The 17,801-nt window shown below is 43.8% G+C and overlaps 1 protein-coding gene and 1 long non-coding RNA gene across 4 annotated transcripts in view; both read right to left on the bottom strand.

Annotated features, from left to right (window-relative positions):
* FGD3 (FYVE, RhoGEF and PH domain containing 3) overlaps positions 1-9,517 on the bottom strand; it is a 117,113-nt gene extending 107,596 nt beyond the window's left edge. The window contains exon 1 of one of the 2 annotated variants that reach the window (XM_030043477.2): positions 9,412-9,517. In XM_030043477.2, coding sequence (XP_029899337.1) covers positions 9,412-9,502 — 91 coding nt within the window. In that variant the 5' untranslated portion in view covers positions 9,503-9,517. Of the gene's footprint in view, positions 1-8,303; positions 8,661-9,411 lie in introns of those variants that run through there. The other variant, XM_030043476.2, reaches the window with a different exon arrangement.
* Positions 9,518-11,501: 1,984 nt separating this feature from the next.
* LOC115353722 lies at positions 11,502-17,116 on the bottom strand. 2 transcript variants are annotated; one of them, XR_003927677.1, is made up of 4 exons: positions 16,583-17,116; positions 15,595-15,847; positions 14,150-14,201; positions 11,502-12,931 (listed from the first exon to the last, which is right to left on the bottom strand). It is a non-coding gene; the product is annotated as an uncharacterized LOC115353722 (long non-coding RNA). The 2 variants fall into 2 exon arrangements; XR_003927676.1 differs by having other exon boundaries at positions 11,502-14,201; positions 16,583-17,103.
* Between the last annotated feature and the right edge of the window lie 685 nt (positions 17,117-17,801).

The following is a 17,801-nucleotide window of genomic DNA, read 5'->3' as shown; positions in this document are numbered from 1 at the left end:
AGCATCTCCTAGGAATGGCAAGGCAAGACATGTACTTGCTCGAGTTGAAAAAAATTTTAAGAAATTAATTCCTGAACTGCATAATAACTAGGGGGGATTGTTCCCCCCCAACTTTGATGTTTGGCTCTGCACTTTTACAGCCGAGAAACAGGCTGTAAGGATTTCAATAGCAATTAGTAAAACAGATCCAGGAGGGCTCAGCAAGCAGCACTGTTTGTTCCTCCATGGGAAACTTCACCCCCAGTGAACGACTCCAGCAGCCGTGGGAGCAATGCATGGAGGTGGCACACCTGGCTCCAAAAGGAAACTGGAACGTCTGAGATTTTCCTCCAGGCAAAATTCATCCACCCCCAACCCGGGGCTTTGCAGATATTCAACAAACAGGGAAAAAAGGGGAAAAAAAATTAAGTAGAAAAAACATATATACTACTTCAATGCAAACCGTAACAGTTCCAACATGTAGCTATACGCTGTTACAGCCTGGGGGCTAGACCTTTAATCAGCGTAAGTTATTGTAGATTCAGCCACGGCTCCAGTAGAACCGTGTCAACCAACAGTACAAATTCAGCTGCAGGGGCACAACCCCTTTTTCTGTCAAATTTAAGAGGGAATACAATACACAGTTTGCAGTGGCTTTTGCGTTCAGCTCTCCTATGCGAGCGCGTGCTCTCCCGCGCTCCCAGCAGCTTGCCATCAGCAATGTTGCAGCTGCAGTATTTAGCCCAAGGGCCAGACCACTAGTGTAGGGCTCCAAACATAGCCCCGAGCAGTGCGTCAGAGACGGCCTGGGAGAGGAAGCTACATCGGTGCTCAGCCTTTGCTGAGAACCCTCATGAGAAACCTGCCTATTTCTCCCACAAATGGAGTGAGAACTGAGTTTACTGTCATCCTCTTTCTTTCCCAGAAACGGTGCAGCCAGCACAGGGCATGCTGTTGGATGACAATGGTAAAATCTAGAAAGTAAAAACACAGGAGGCTGAGATCTGGTGGTGGTTTCGTCCATTGGTTTTGAGGGAGATCACTCCCTCCTTTGCTTTATTCAGATTTCTGTTGTTCTGTACCCTGCAGAACCTTTCCTTTATTTCTGCAGTGTCCACAGCTTAATTTCAAACAGTGTTTTGTACACGTTTCCTCTTTTACAAATTTCAGATTTCTTAACTAATTTTGACTTTAAAACCCTCTTTCTTCAAAATCTCATCCTACACCACTTTCAATGCTTTTTGCATTGTACTCACTGCTTATTCCTTTTCTTCCAACTCAGTCTTCCCTTCTACTGCTACATTCACTTCAGTTTTTACACAAACATTTTTATTCAGCATTTTGAAGACGTGGGTGAAATTCAAATCACAAGCACCCATCATATGCATAGGGCCAGTGGCAGGAAATACGGTATCTCTGCAAATCTCATTCTGGAATACAGCAATGTTTGTGGAGTGATAACCAAAATACACTGAACAGGTGATTCCTACCAAACATGGTAAAACCATATTTGAAGGCTTCTTCAGGCTTCCTTTCCCCGCTCCTTCCCCAGCCCCAATGTTTGGTACAGTAACTTTCACCCTGTTCCAACCTCAAGGCCCAAAATGATTGCTGAAGTAGCAAGAATCTCATGAATGTAAATATTTGCTCAGGGTTAAGTTACCAAGAGAGAATTTCTGCTCAGAGCCTGCAAGCTCAAAAAGAAAGAATAAAAAGAGGCCAAAAGTTTACGAAAACTAGAGCCCAGTGTTAAATTCCTTCATTACAGTCAGATACCTGCCTGCTTTTCAGAAGTCTTAAAATAAACAGGAGAAACCTCTGATATCCAAGTGATGTTTAGATGTCTCCCTGCCTTCCAAAAAATACTGGTACTACTGGGATCTTTGGACTTTTAGAAATCAGATTCTTTAATATGAAGGCTGGTAGCCTCCAAAAATCTCCATCTGGATTGTCACAATGACATGTACAGATATGTATGCTGCATGCAGACACTGTACCCAAACACTCCATCCAAAGGATAGAGGTTGGGCTTCCAATAACAGGCTGACATCTAACTGCAGTCCAAAGTGTCAGTCTTTTAGCCTTTCACATTAATTAAACAGGTCAATGAGTACCATAAATTAACAGTAGCAGTAGCTACACTTAAAGCAGTGGCTCTGTATACTTCAGCAACAGAATATCCAAAATGCTTGAAGAGAGAAAAATGGTAAATATAATGCAAAATTGATTCATTCAGCAGTCCAGCATAAAAATCTTCTCTCCTTGAATCTTCATTAAGCCAAAGAATTTCTAAGCAGCATCATCAAATCAATCTCTGAAGAAATTCAAGAACCAGAATTATCTTTCAAAAGGTGATGCTTCAGCATTTTAACATATAATTTCACTAATATAATTATTCATGGCCATACTGAAATTCATGAGGACCTACAATGTTTAGCAGTTCCTCACCTCTCACAGCAGTTGCCAGTGGTCTGCTCCGTCCCTCTCTGTTAACACCTTGAAGATTCTGTCATCCTAAGAGATGCCTTGTCCTACTACTAACAACAGATTTGAAGACCGTGAATTGTACATTATCACTCTGTTCACTGTTTGATGACAGCTTCTTACCCGATGTCAGGAGCTTGCTTCAGAACAGCAATCAATACTTCCAAGATTTTTAAGAATTTAAGCATTTAAGAAAGACACAAAAGTTGGTAACGCTTGACACATTTCTTCCAGACAAAAAAGCTCTCTCTCCAGGCTATTACTGCGCAACACAAGCACAGAGTGGGACTCACGAAGGTCCGTCTGACCAGCCTCTCAGGGATGCCATGTGACAGTAAGCCCAGACTTCCCAGTCCCACCACCAATGCATATTACATCATTCAGGCAGTACCAAGTGTCTTAAAGCATAAGAAAAATCCCATGTTAGCACTTCTGCAACTTTTTTATGCTGACAGTTGATTGTCAAAGAGCCATGGGTTTTTAGAGTTCATAACCGAAACACTAATCATACTAAGAGGGAGAGAAGAAAGACAGAGGGAGAAAAGTATTCTGACGATATCTGAAGGGTTATTCTGACAGCACGGCTCTGAGGTAGGAAACTTGACCCTCTGTTAATGGAGCTTCTGGAGGTGACGAGTTGATGAAATCACCTTTCCGAGCCTCCCAAGGACCCTGCAGGGAATCCTGCATGAGATGACTGAGATTATACTATGTAAACAACCTCCTCTCCCCAACCTGCCTGCACAATTCCCCACCCAGCCCTCCCACAGCATGGGAGGCTTTCTGTCCCACACCAGGATCTATGCCTTGCCAAATAATAAGAAAAGTGCAACCCAGAAAACAAGGAAGCAGGCAATACCAATAAACTCTGAAATACAATTGCATTTCACAGAAAGACAAAAATAGCAACAAAAGTCAGTGACACCAGAAGAAAAAGTAGGGAGAACAGAGTTTTGAGAGGTAGCAGTCAGGGACCACAGAGGCAACATGCTTTAAATAATGCCATTTAAACTCAGTAACTTAACCCTGAGAAGCCAGGTCACAACTGCACACCCTAGGTATTTCTCATAGAAGTACATGGTGACTACTGCCAGAAAAAGTAATGGCCATACCAATGAGGGAATGGAGATGAACATCAGGCTATCTATCGCTCCATTAGCACTGCAGGAGACGACTCCGTGCATTAGCACTTCTTCTCTGCGCTGGCTGGTATAGCATTCGCCCAGTATCAAGGTAAGGCAAACACACAGTACTTTAGTACCAGAAACTCCTAATGACAGCCAGTACAGATACAGTGAAAAGCCACAAAATGTGAAATAAAATTCAAAGACCCATAAAATTTTAAGACATTGCAAAGTGTAAAATGCATAGTTATACTAAACCTCGCTTTTAGGAGATGGCTGGGGAATGGGAGGGGGGAGAGTAGAGGGAGGGGCAAAAAGTTTCACTGGAAGCACTTTCCAGTGTACCTCTACTATTGTTCCACCAACAAAGGCCTTCTCAAATTTCACTATTCGTACCGTCCAAACCAGCCAGAGTTTCGTGCGGTGACTGACTGCCTTCCAATTACAGTACGCTCCAGAGCATGCAACACTGAACTGCAAACATCTATTCCCAATTTCACATGGATTTTCACAGTGGAGGTCTGGGGTCCTGTGCTCAGGGGAACCAGGCTCGGTGCTCAGTGGGGAGTTCAAAGGGGTTGGCCCAGGACAAGAAAATGAGAGACCTGAGAGCTGCTGGTGGGTACACAGCATGGCTTGAGAGCTGCCACATCATGGAAAGAACTAGCTGAGGAGTTCAATGATACTCCCTCATAATTTCTCTCTCCTCTCTCTCACTTGTACCTTAGTCCACCTTATCTCAGGCTATTGCAAATTCTGTTTCCACATCTGAAAAATATATGAAGTTATTTTTTTACTGAAAAGGAACTTTCAACTAGTTCAGAGAATTCGTAATAAGAGACGGTTTTTGCAAATAGTATCAATATTCATCATTATGCAAGAATTGTAAACCAAGGTCTCTCAAGTGAAACGTTCATTTTCACATTAAAATTTGATAATGTTGACAAAAATGAACACTGGAGTAGTTATTACTCCTTTTAATCTGCCACACTATTTTGTCCACTCAGACAAGTTAACATCTACATAATCAACAGCTCAAATCTCTCACACAGTATCTGTATCCAGTCCTGGGAACTAGAAGTATTTATCACTTAGGTTTTACCAGCTACGTCTTTTAAATAGTTTCAAATTCTTTGAGTTTTCAGTATTTAGTAAATGAAAAATGTTTACAAAACAGCTTGAAGAAGAAAATGAATCTTACTCAAAAGCATTTTACAAGTTTATAGCTTTAGTAGAAACGGGTGTACGGTCCAAGAGGAAACAAAGCATTCATCACATCATTGTTGCATTTACACTCTCTGCCCTTTCAATTCTCATACAGACCACTTGGTCACACTCACCAACCAAAGCAGGACCATTTGCACCAATATTACTGATGTCCAATAATCTTAACAAGATCCCTAAAACAAAAAAAGGTACAAACAATTTGAATAAAAAATCCATTCATTATTATTGAGTTGGGTCTGTGGTAACAGACAAGCTTCAGTCAGGAACATCCACTGTCCATTGAGCTGGACACTTTACAGACACATGGGAAGACAAAGCTGTTCCAAAAGACCTCCTACAACAGTCAGTTGTTCGTTTTTCATTGAAAACCAGTGGGAAGCACATGGATTTGAGATAGCATTGCAGAGGGCACCGGTCCCCAAATCACCCCATCTCACACACCTTGTTTGAGAGCAAGGCTGCCCCAAAACCAAACCACATAGCAACCTGACCAGGGAGCTCAGAGCATAAAACTTGGGATGCTTTGAAAAACCCAGCCACAAAGGTTGTCTTGAAAACACTGCAATGCAAACAACACGCAAGTAGAAAATCTCCACCTTGGATTCCGACTTCCCAAGTCCTTCCCTCCCAGTGTCCCAGGGTCTTGACAAACCACTTCCACTGCTGCTGACCTAAGATGGTCTTCCTCGTTCTGGATCATGCTACAGAAGCTCATCCCATACAAAAAGCCACGAGGACCATCACCACTCTATTTTGATTCCACTATTTTTATTGGTTTGAACAAAACATCCTCTCTTGAGACACCTCAAGACCAAACAAGCTTTGAAGTCCCAACCTCCTTGCACATTATCACCTCACTCGACGTTTGGAGCTTGGGGGACATCCACCAGAACTCTGCGGGTCAGTATTTCCCGTGGCATTACTACACCTTACTCGATTTCCTTAAGAAAAGGGCAACCTAGCATCAACCCCCTGCCTTTCTTCCCCATCTCTGTGGAAGATACCTGACAGGGCTTCCATCTGCACATTTGGAAAGAGGCAGAGCTCCTCTGGGAAGAGAGTCCCGGCTTCACTTTCAGCAAGAGTTTTAGACATACATTTAAATGCAAGGAGCTGCACCAAAGGAGACTGGACAATGGCAATTCCAGCTCCATTCAAGAACGATTCAAGCCAGGACAACACAAGTGGGACACATTTGATCAAAGTCACAACAGCAAGCAAGCTTAGCCTCTACAGACTTCTGTTAGATCACCACTCTAGGTGCTGTAAGTATGAAAACAGAAATAACTCACTGAAGACAACCAGTGTCAACAAAACTACATATTCACGCGTACGGTGGGATATGTATAGCACCTATCCACAAGCATCTAACGTGACAGCCCCAGCTCCTTCTATAACTAATGGAGAGAAAGGCTGCTAACACAGGTATTCCTGCTCCTGCAGGCTCCAATCCATGTGGGAGGATCTGTCTCCAAACTTAATGTACTGAAGATTGGTACCAGAGTAGTTCTGGAGGTGCCAGAAGTCAGATTGTCTGAATATGCCTGGATCCAGGGCAGATGAGGAACCTCAGGAGGTCTGCAACTCGCCACAATATTTCTTGGGTTGATCCAGCCTTTACCTACCCAAGAAGCAGGGCAGAGAACTTCCATTTTTTAAAATTAAGGATTTATTTCTTCAAACGAAGGAATTCCTTTAAACTTAATTTCATTTTTATCATTTTTTTCTAGATTTATTAAGGTTAGGAGATACACAATATAAAGAACTGGGTCATAAATGAGCTAAATCAGGAACAAAACCAGCTTGCTTATTTCAGGGTATGATTTTATAAACACAGCTCTGCTAGTTTGAATATGAACTGAAGAACTAAAACATCCTAATAGCATTGTGAAAACTAGCTTCCTAGTAAAAATAAAGTTATTCTAAAGAATGCAAGAATCTTTTTATCAATGTATTTGTCACCATACATATCCCATTTACATTCTGCATACTTCTCTGCTTGGACAACAAAACCAATTCTGGTCATTAACAATCGCCAATAGTCTCTTCCACTCTTTGGTGCTGCTGCGTATCAGGCACTGCAAGAAGTGGTTAGTCCCAGATTCATTGAAATTGTAGAGCCGTTTTCCTTTGTGTTAAAATTCCCTAAAGCTTGCAAGGGAACTAAGGTAGAGCATATCCCTTTAACATAGTTCAACCACTCTTAATATTTGGAATGGAAAATGTGACTTAGGTACTGAGGTTTAAAAAACAGCTACGATGTATGCAGCCAATTTTCTAAACATGAATCTCATAAGGTTTTTTAGGGCTTTTTTTTTTTTTTTTCTTTCTTTCTTTTTTTTGCATGAGAATGTAGGGCTTGCAAGAAACAGCCAGCTAAATGCAACAGACCATTATGGCTCAGAGGTTTCCAATTTGCAACTAGAAATGGTTTACATTATAAGTACTAACAGCTCCAAAAGGTATTTAAAAAGGAGAAAGTGGAGAAAAACTTAGCATTTCCTAAGTGCCTAAATATGGATTGGCAGAAAATAAATTTGATCTACGCAGTCAATAATAGTCTTACGAAAATAAGTGTTTAACAGAACTGGTTTTATGTGGTTTTAGGAGTACTAAAAATGTATTTACACAGCTAGTACTATATTTACTCAAACGCGCAATCTCTGAGCATTGTCAGCCGTGCAGGGACGAGGCTCTCCGAGGTGCCTGCAGACAACCACCAAGTTTGCAGGGGAAGCACCGCGCTGTAACTGCCTGCAGCCAATGCTTCGCCTCCACGAAGCTGGAAGACCAGGGCAGCAGCATTTGCCAGCCCCAGCTGAAGCGCTCAGGCCTCAGGAGGGCTGGTTTGGACCCCGCTGACAATGCGCCTGCCTGAGAAACGCGCCAGCCCGCTCAATGGGGGGGGGGGGGGGGGAAGAAACACCCCCCCACACACAGAGTCGAGCGTCGCCCCGGATCTGTGCGGGATGATAAGATAAAGGAAGGGAAAAAGAAAAGAGGGGGGCAGCACAGAGACAAGAGGCACAAGAAGATAAGGATAAAGCGGAGGGAGAGGGCGGGCGGGGAGGAGCGGGCAGAGGAGGGCCCTGGCGCCGGGCGCAGCCGCCGCGACCACGCGGGGCAGCGCCCGCCCGACCGGCGAGGGGAGGGGGCGGACGGGCGGGGGGAGCGCGGCGCCCGGGAGGGCCGCGCTGCCCCTCCGGCCCTCGCACACCTGGAGCGGGGCCGGCCCCGGGACCGGCCTCCCGCCGCAGAGACCCCGCGGATCGCCGCCCCGCCGGCACCCCCGCCCGGGCTCCCCGCGGCCCCTGGTCGGCCCCAGCCTCCGCTAAGGAGAAAACTTGGCGGGCGGGCGAGCGCGGAGCGCGCGCGGAAACCTCTCCCCGGGGGCGCGGGGGCCAGGGGCAGCAGGCGTGCCGCCGCTGCCGCGGCAGCTCCCCGGGCGGGCAGCGGGGCCCGGCGCGGCGCGGTGGGGCGCAGCCTTACCCTCCGGCTCCATCTGCTCCCGCCGCCGCGCTCCGGCGCTCGCCGAACTGCTGCGGGTTGGGCCGGGCGGCGCGCCGGGCTGAGCAGTTACAAAGGCGGCCACCGAGCGAGGGGGGTGGGTTTCCTCTCCCTCCCACTGCAGCTGCATCGCGCCATGAGGCGCCGCGAGCGGGACAAGGCGCCCCCAAAGGCGGCGGAGGCGGGAGGTGCTCCCGCCGCCCCTCGGCCCCGCGCCGCCCGCCTCGGCTCGGCCCGGCCCGGCCCAGGCGGCCAGCGGGACCCGCCCGGAGGGACCGCGCCGGCTGCCGGGGGACCAGGTGCCGCTCCCGGCCCGGGGGCTGCGGCGCCGGGGGGAGGAGAGCACCCGCCCGGCCTAGCACTTTGTTACGGCCGGGAGGCGGGGGCCGCGCGGCAGGCCGCGGTGGCGGGGAGGGGAAGACCCCCCCCCCGCCCCCTTCCTTGCCTCCTTCCCGCCCGGCCTGCCGAGCGGCTCCGGGGAAAGTAGCGGCCACCGCTTGCGTGGCCCCCGGGGACGGTGCTGCGAGCGGGGCTCCCGCCGAGCCCGAGAAGTCCCGTGCTGACCGAGGGCCACGTCCCGCTCCCCTCAGGCAAACCGGGTGGGTTCCACCGGAGGCCTGGCCTGCTGGATGCAGCCGGCGGGGAGGAAGGGGCACACAGGCCCCCGGGGGCACCCGCGTGCACCACAGAGAGGGTTCTCCCTGTTTCCTTGGTCAGGGACGGGGAGGGGTCCCCCGGGCAAAGCCCCAAATCACGTCAAGAGCAACAGAAAGGGAGGCTTCCAAAGGCTAAAAGCTCCCATGCCAGCTGTTGCCTTTGGAGCCGCAAACTCCTTGGTGCAGCTGCTGGGGGTGGCTGTAGGGCACGTGGCGAGGCCCAGCTGAGACCGTGTGTCCCAGGGCCGTGGATGGCTCCCCAGAGCGGCCTCCTGTCCTCCTTGATGTAGACAAGAGAGAAAGTCAGATACAAGCCCCGTTGTTTGGTCCCCTCAGGCAACCAACCTCTCCCCACCTCCCAGAAACCCACCCCAAGCCACAAGGTCTTTCAGGGCTTCTTGAAAAGTCAGACCAGGAGGCGCTCCCCGACTCACTGCTCGGTGCCTCGGACAGGGAGCAGGACTCGCCAGGAGCGACCGCAGCTGAGCCGAAGGGCGATGCTCTTCGCGTCGGGCGGCAGGTCATCGACGCGGCACTGGCGAAGTGCTCCTTCCGCAGAGGGTGTGCTACAGCCAAGGTAAAACCCTGCCTTTTCAGGCAAGGTACATGTTTAAAGGAGAGCCTTCTGAGAGTTAAGATCTTCGGTTCCTCATCACAAGGAATAAATAATACTGAGCAAAACAAATGTATTAAGCTTAAAAGCGTGCATCAAGCAATCTGGCTCTGGAAGAACAAAACCGTGTAAAACTGTCTTCACAAAGGCATTTACCTTCAGGAAAAAGATGCAAACCACTAAATTCAAAAGTTAACTACGTTGGGCTTTAGCCTATTTTTTATTACCCAGTAATTGGTCATTGCTCCTTATCTTTCCCCTGAAATATCCAGCTTTGATGTAGACCCCATTATGGAAATACACTTTTGGGTAACTTCAATAGTGTGGTGGAAGGGAAGAATATTTTTGTAATGAAATTCATAAAATGGATTTATTTGGACTAGTTATTCCAGAATAAAAGGAGTAGCTGTTCTAGAGTAACTATGAATAGGGTCTAGTTAAACCAGAGTAAGAAAGCAGATTTATCAGTAATGAACCTACCTGGATTTCTTGATGTTACTTTTGAAATCCTGTTACTTTCAAAATCCTACCTCAAAGCATTAATATACATATAAAAGTTTAATATACAAGTAACGATTTCAGAGATTAGACTCCCTGCATTTATTGCTGTACAAAATGGTTATAGCTCCCCGAAATCAGTCCTATCCTTTAGGACAATGAGGCAGATCATCTCTAAAGTACTTTCACCAGGGCAGATCTGAGCTTACCAACTATTGCTACATGGTTATCAGATGTAATGGGTGTTCAGCAGCAGAAACAAACTTAAAGATTGTTGAAAATTACCCGGGGTTCTTTGCTCTCAAGAAAGCAAGGTCTAGGCTATAAAGTATAAAGCTAAGACAAACAACTGTTTATTTTAAGCATTTAAGCATATTTGGTGTAGCACCAGAACACCAAATAACCAGCGTTCTTTAAAAGGATCGTTTTATTTCCTGTCCAATTCTTTCCCCACCCTAGACAGCATTTTGGTTTGATTTGTTTTTCTTCTAGAGAATTAGAACGTTTTTCATCATAGGTGTTCTCAACTCTTACAGTCTGGGCATTTGCAGTATTTAATTTGTATCTTTGACCAGAATGAGTTGAGTAATTCTGGAGGGAGTTTACAATTTAAGTAAACATTAAATTGCAGCTATTACTTTTGGCCAGCTAAGATTGTAACAAAGGGCCAGTATAAGTTTCTTCACATCTAAGAATAAGCCATTTCTTCAACCAAGTAAGTAATTTGGAGTCAGAGAGCAGTTTCAGTAGATAAGCAACAAAGAAAAGAAGGGCTCTTTTTTGCAATTCTGCTAGGCATTTGAAGGAATAAAATCTACTACTGAGAAGGTAGGCTGACACTACCGGCAAAAAAACAGAACAGTACAGATTTGGTTTTAGAACAGGAAGGTGTTTGCTGGGACACTTCCTCTGAATATTGCAACTTTTCTCCCCCTGAATTGAGAGGCATCCAATCCTTCAAAAGCGTGAGGAACAAAACCTGGGATTGTGCTTTGTGGCACGGTTTATGACTCCTGAGTAAAAGCATAGGACTTGACTTAACCTGCTATTGAGTTGCAGGCTCTAGATCCATATCCATCTCTGTTAAGGTCTTTCCTTCTAACCTGACTATCTCAGGCACCCAAGCTGTTTCCCTTCACTGTCTCATGAAGGAAGTCGTAATAGGAACAAGTCCAGATTGTCAACATTTCTGTCACTTCTGCCGTTCTCAGGCTTAATCTCAAAGAAGTCAAAGCTTCTATTAAATAGAACAGAAACTGATTTGCAATCTTCTGCGTTGAACTGGATCCTTCTGAGAACCTTAAGGTCTTAGTTTTATTAAATCTTATTTGCAAATGCAAATTGCACTTTGTACCCAGTACAATATACTTCTGTCCCTTAAGCTTTGAAGCATTGGGCAATGTCCATTGAATGTGGTCTTTATCGTGGGATATTTTTTATTGTTTTCAAACCTTTGATGTCTAATGCACATGTATACAAGGGTAAGAGAAAAGGGTCAATAAATGCAGTGTAAGCAGTTAGTAAAGCTCACACAAATAACTCATTCTTTCTCCCCCAAAAAGAAAGAAGTTGCCTGTCATATCACATTAAAATTCTTTTACAAGAAGAGCTCTCTCAACACAAATTAATTCTCCCTCATGGTAGGCTTTGCAGTTAAATAAGGATTACCATTGCATGTCCAGGAAAGATAAATCTAAAGAGGGTAAAAATAACCTCTTATAGATTTAATGAGACATTGGAGACCAAGAAGCTAAGGCTTTGCAAATACATGGGGTTTGTCTGACATGCTTTTCATGTAAGAGATGCATGTTGTGTTCTCTTCCGGATGATGTAATCCTCAGGGTGACCCTCATGTGCTTTTGCCATCATATGACACTCTACTGAATATACAAAGTTCCTTTGTATACAGAGTCCTTATTTATAACTCTCAGAATTTTGATCAGAGCTTTTTTTTTTCCTTTGAAGAGACTACTCTTCATTTGAAGATTTCTGTAACATGTCTTTTGAGTATTTATGCAATGTCATTTTCGTGAATTTGAAACCGAGCCTTTTCAATAGCAGAGAAAGAAGTACTGCTTTATTTCTCACTCACAATGAAATTAAACTAGCAATTGCAATAAAAAAAATTAAAATTTATGGCAGCACTGAAACCGATTCTGTTGCTTGCACTTTAAATTTGCAAAAAAGTGGGAAAAAATGATTCATCAAAGGTAGCTTTCAAGGGGAAATATTTTTAAGCTGAAACCCTGCTGAGGTAGGGTTTGGGTTTTTTTAATGATACCTTAGGCAAAAGCAAGTTTATTCCATATTCACCAACACCAGTTACCAGAGCAGCCAGGAATCCAGAGGGAAAACAACACAGAACAACAGAGAGACAAAAATAAGGAACTGCAGATGGAAGTAAAGCAGTCCTCCATTCAGGACACAAGTCCTGTAGCAGCTTTTATGCTCTGGCATAAGATTTTTATAGCAGAGTGGAATAGTCTGTATTTTATCCCCACTTCATAAAGGAGTTAAATATTTACTAGGGCTTATATTCTGAATCAATGTTAATTCTCCTTAACACTGAGGCATTTAAAATCCTGGACTTTCTAATTTCAGTGGTATTCTTTATACACTGGCTTAACAGTTTTTTCATATAAATTGATTCAGATCTTCTTAAGGTAGTATACATCAAAGTTGTTATCTCGACTCTCTGAAAGCAGAAGTAGGTTTATATCGCAGATAACGAACGATCAGAGTGTGTCACCTCTTTCCAGAGCCAGATCTTCACAACTAAAAATGTTCTTCTTGGAGTCCCCAAGGAGGGCAACAGAGCCATTCTTCATCTTTTAAATGCTGGGCTGGGGAAAACAATAATGCTGTTGCTCTTACTTGACGAATAACAATGAGCTACAAGGACAGTGGATCCACTTGCTTTCTTCTGTCTCTCTGGTGTAAAATGAGGGTAGTACCCTAGATCATTCGGGGACTCCTAATATCCCAACCAGAAAAGCTACACTTAATGTGTGACTATCCACACTTACAGGAGAGGGTGACGAGAACGAGGAGGTGTTACTGACCTCTTTAGCTAAAAGCTAACATGCGTGGCAGCCAGCAGTCTCTTGATCTCTTAGAGAGTGTCTGTTTGCTAGCCACAACCAGAATACCAAGGTTAAATTTACGACAGAACACAGTAGTGTTACAGAGACCTCTGTGCATATATTAGATTCTGTTTACTGTGGGTTTGCATTTATATTTTTAGATTACTGAAAGCTGTAGACTTGTCAGACGTGTATATTCATCTGCAGAACTGGGGATGAACTCAGTGACCCAGAAGGTCCTTTCAACTCCCATCTTCGTAATTTATTTTCTATCACATTATAAAGTAAATGAGGAGTTATAGGTTGTCACCATTCAATTAAACATTTCCAAACAACACTGACTTTCATACTACCCTCAAAACCAAGATATGCTTTGTGAGTTGAATCATCTGACATGGCACAGATGCATTGAGGGTGATATTTTTCAGAAACAACGTCTTTCAGGAACATAAGCTCCATTATTCAAAAGGAAAAGAACACAGGTACCTAAATGCTCTTAGCATTAAGCGGAATTTAGGTTAAGCTGCTTTTTCTGAAATTATTAATTACATATTTAAATAATCTAAAGGGCATTGTAGATCTTAACCCGAAGTTTTCAGTAACCTAAAATCAGCCAAACTGAGATTCTGTCAGTTTGTTGCTTTGATTAGAGAGGTACTAAAACTGGAATCTCTGTCAAACAAGAGAGGGAAATACTGTTTTTCTGGGCACCATCAGATTAGAAATTTACTCCAGCTTTGGCCTGAAAGAGGCTAGAAACATTGACTTTTAAGACACACCACAATGGTCTAGCAGACAATAAGGTTTAGCTTTCAAACAGGAAGAGACAATTACGGCACTTGATTTTTGTCATCCTGGTCACTGTTAGTCAGGGTTCAGAAACAAACACTGACTTATTTTGAATTTTGATAAAGGCATTCTCATCTCTTTTTTACTCTAAATAAATCATAGCAGTTATGTAATTATTCTGTGACTTACGGGTGGCCCTGCAAATCAGTTGAAGCCAAAATATTTAGTAAACCTCTTTACTCTGAAAAAAAGAAAAAATCACCAAAATGGTTAGTACAATATTTATGTAATCTATTACTAAATCATCCAGAATACAAACATATATCCTTTAAAAATAGATTATCTTTGACCCTTCATGAAACTATTAAAAGGTTCTCATACAATAACATTCTTGAATGATCATTTATAAAAGTTTCAAACCAGCCATCGTCAATTGCTCTTCTCAGAGAGTTAGTCTATGTGTTATCAGGATCTTGATGAATGCAACAGTATCAAGAAGTAACCACAACTTACTCCTGCAGCCCTCAAAGCTGGCCTTACAACCACATCTTAATATGGTGATAATTACAGTTCTGCTCAGCCCATGATTGGGCTTAGCTAAGTCATAAAGCAGAGGAGGAGAGAAAGGTCTACGTATAGCTCCTGCCCTGCAATGATGTGCCTATGCTCTGTCATATGGAAGATCTTGTGCCGCATATATCCCCAGGAAAGCAGGTAAATCTGATTTATTAAAGCACAGTTAGTTTGCATCTCCTGTCTTCAAGAAGTCGGATAGCCAACCCTCTCATGGAATTTATTGGGTAGACTGAATCAGCATAAGCATGTTATGTGACCTCTTCAAAAACAGTTTTTAAAATCTAATCTGATTTATATACTTGTATAAAGCTTGAACTTCCATGAAAGTAAGAATCTGCAAGCAACTTTTTAGCCAAATGACATTGTGAGGTTTAAATACACCAACTATTCTAGCACATGACTTTACTCGTGAGGGAAAAAATACAATTGAAGATGAACTACAGACGCAAGAGTGGAGTTTCTAGTGGAGTTTCTTTAAAACTCTGAGAAAAATCAAGTCTTTCTTGGAGCTCTATTAGCCTTTAATTGTGGATTAAATAATAGAATTATTTACTACTTTTGATGTAACAGGTCCATCTCCTGTTGAGAAATGACACCAATTTTAGCAGATATGCCACTGGAATTAATTACTGTAGTTTCTACATTAGTACTAGGCAGCAAAACTTCATAAACTAATGAAAATAGGCTTTTCATTTTGGTACTTAGAATTCAGTCACATAGACCTCAGTTTGCTCAACTTTGTTTTTCTTCCCATTATTATTAATAACTGAGTAACCTATCTCAGACTTTTCTCTACCAGTATCCAGAAAGGAACAAAACCTGTCTGTGCGTAAATCCTTTCTGCAAAAGAGAGGAAGACTCCGCCTCTGTGAAGACTGAACCATTAAAAAAAGAAAGCGTGGCAGCATTAGTGCAATCCATTGAATTTAGGTCTTTTCTGTGTATTTATCAAATTCCCTTGAAACATTCTTGGGCCAATTTTTGCACTCATCTCTGGGCATCCACACCTTACCATGATTCAGTAGCAAAGTTCCATCCCCTTTTTCTTGCCTTCATACCTTAATGCTCCCCCCTGAAGTCTAGATTTCATTCAGTCTTATCACAGAGACAGGCTGTTTGGGACCGGGGGTTGTTTTTTACTAGATGGTAAAAGCATGTATGGCATTATTTCTCTTTTGTGAAGAGTGATAGTAACCAAAAAGGTACACCATGATTTCAGGTCCAGTACAGAAGAGAGCAATCGGCTAGATACATCTTTCTTCATAACTTTTCAGGCTAGTTGATCATGTTGCGACCAGACACTGGATTTTCCTGCGATCATTGAAAAAGGGGAAAAAAAGTTGCGTAAGGAAATTGCCATTGAGAGCATAATGAGTAGGACACACAACCAAAACCAAAGCACCAAAGCACATAACATTCCATAAGCAAAGCTATCCTATCTCTGAATGATTCAGTGCACGGCAGAGTCCTGACCTGACAGGTACACCTTTCCCAAAATGTATGTTGAAGCAAGCTAGAACAGAAACAGCAAAAAACGACCAATGAGGAGACCAGAGATGCAGGAATTCACCATTGCTTCTTAATGGAAAGTAGCTCAGGGGTGGCAGGAAGCCCAATGTACTTCTCCCATTAGCTCTAATCCTGATCAGTTGCAAAGCACAAGCAGATTCCTGGTTCTCTGACTCCTAAAAATAGCGTGAGATCCCAAACAGTGATGGCATGACAAGGAAGAGAGCCAAAGCGTGACAGCTTCTATAAAATTCCATATTTAAGTTCCTCCTATCTGCCATGCATGTGTGGCCATGCTAACCATTAGGTAATGAGATTTATGATTTATTTCAATAGTTTTAGCTTTGTTCCTCTCTGTACAATGGGACTCAATGGGTCTGCTGCAAGACCCTCTGCAGTGCTTGCCTAGCTTCTTACCTTTCATAAAGACCCTGCACAAACTGGTAATGCCAGTAAGCAGTAAGGTGAAAATATGTAGAAGTACTCACTTATTTGCAACCACCTCCCCCAGAACTGGCCACAGTCTGCTGTACTCACCCGTGATGAAATCTTGGCCATGCTGTTTTGAAACAGTGCTCTCAAACTCTGGATTAAGGACGGGCAAAGTGGAAGGTGCAGGCTGAGCTCTTGCGGGTTGACAACTGCTCTATCAAGCCTGTTGACCTAATGTGCAGCTGGAAACATAGCTTTTGCTGGCCTGCAACCCACTCCTCCTACACATTAAAATTAGCAGGCAGGGCAGGTTCCTGGTCATGGCAGGTCCAGTGCAAGCCCAAAATAGCTGATTATGTGGCATACTGACAAATGGCATACACTCAAGAACCAAGGTGAGTTACCAGAGGGATCAAAAAAAAAAAAAAAAAGTAGAAAAATTTCTTCACACTTGTGGTTCCATTTATTGTCTATCACGTGATTCTTAGGGTAATCAGTTGCAGCAATGGTAACCATTCATAAAGCTTTATGTTCCAAACCTGCCAAGCTAGCAACTTGTCAGAAGAGCAAGAAATATATTCAAGATGAGCTGTGAAAAGCCATGGGGAGCACTGGCAAAGCTAAACAGAGGAAGAAGCGGGGCGGGAGGAAGAGTAATTCTTGAGGCAAAAGTCAAATCTTTTAGCATGGAAGAAACGTGACAATTTTTGCTTTGCTACCAGCTCACATTTTCTCTGCAGCCAGCCAAGGATACTGTGTACAGGCCTGCGCTGGTGAGCCGCTCTGTATTGCGCTGCCATCTCGCGTTTGCCTGGCAGAACTGCTCCAAAATAAAACAGTCGAGGAGTTGCAAGCAACGATACTGCATGTTCGAGTGTAATGAGCATATCCCTTTTACATTTTTTACCATTTAGTTATGAATGGAAGTATGTCACATAGAGCTGCAAACTGGATACAAAACTTTTAAAGTGCTCATTGCAGGAACATACCCTTAACCTGGAATTAAAGAGTTAACAAGGATGAAACAACCCTTTACAAGACTGCCGAAAGCCAGAGAGAAGGAAAGAATTACCAAGGCATCCAGTCTTTTCCCAGCGAGCTTCAGTGAACTTATTCATGGGTTTTGCCTTTTAAAATATTTTAATGTTCTATAGGCAAGACCTCAAAACCAGCCACTGGCACTAAATTGAAGCATTGGCATTTGGGCTTCTATAGGGTTTTTTGGTTGGGTTTGGGGGTGTGTTTTTTTGTACCCTAATATCTGGAAAAGAGTTCTTGGAAAGATGGGAACAAGATTTATCTCCCATTCTGATTCTCCTCCCTT

The sequence above is a fragment of the Aquila chrysaetos genome, chromosome 20 (assembly GCF_900496995.4).
Source record: "Aquila chrysaetos chrysaetos chromosome 20, bAquChr1.4, whole genome shotgun sequence".
NCBI lineage: Eukaryota > Metazoa > Chordata > Aves > Accipitriformes > Accipitridae > Aquila > Aquila chrysaetos.
The sequence above is the reverse complement of the archived record's forward strand: the minus strand, read 5'-3'. Positions and strand labels throughout refer to the sequence as shown.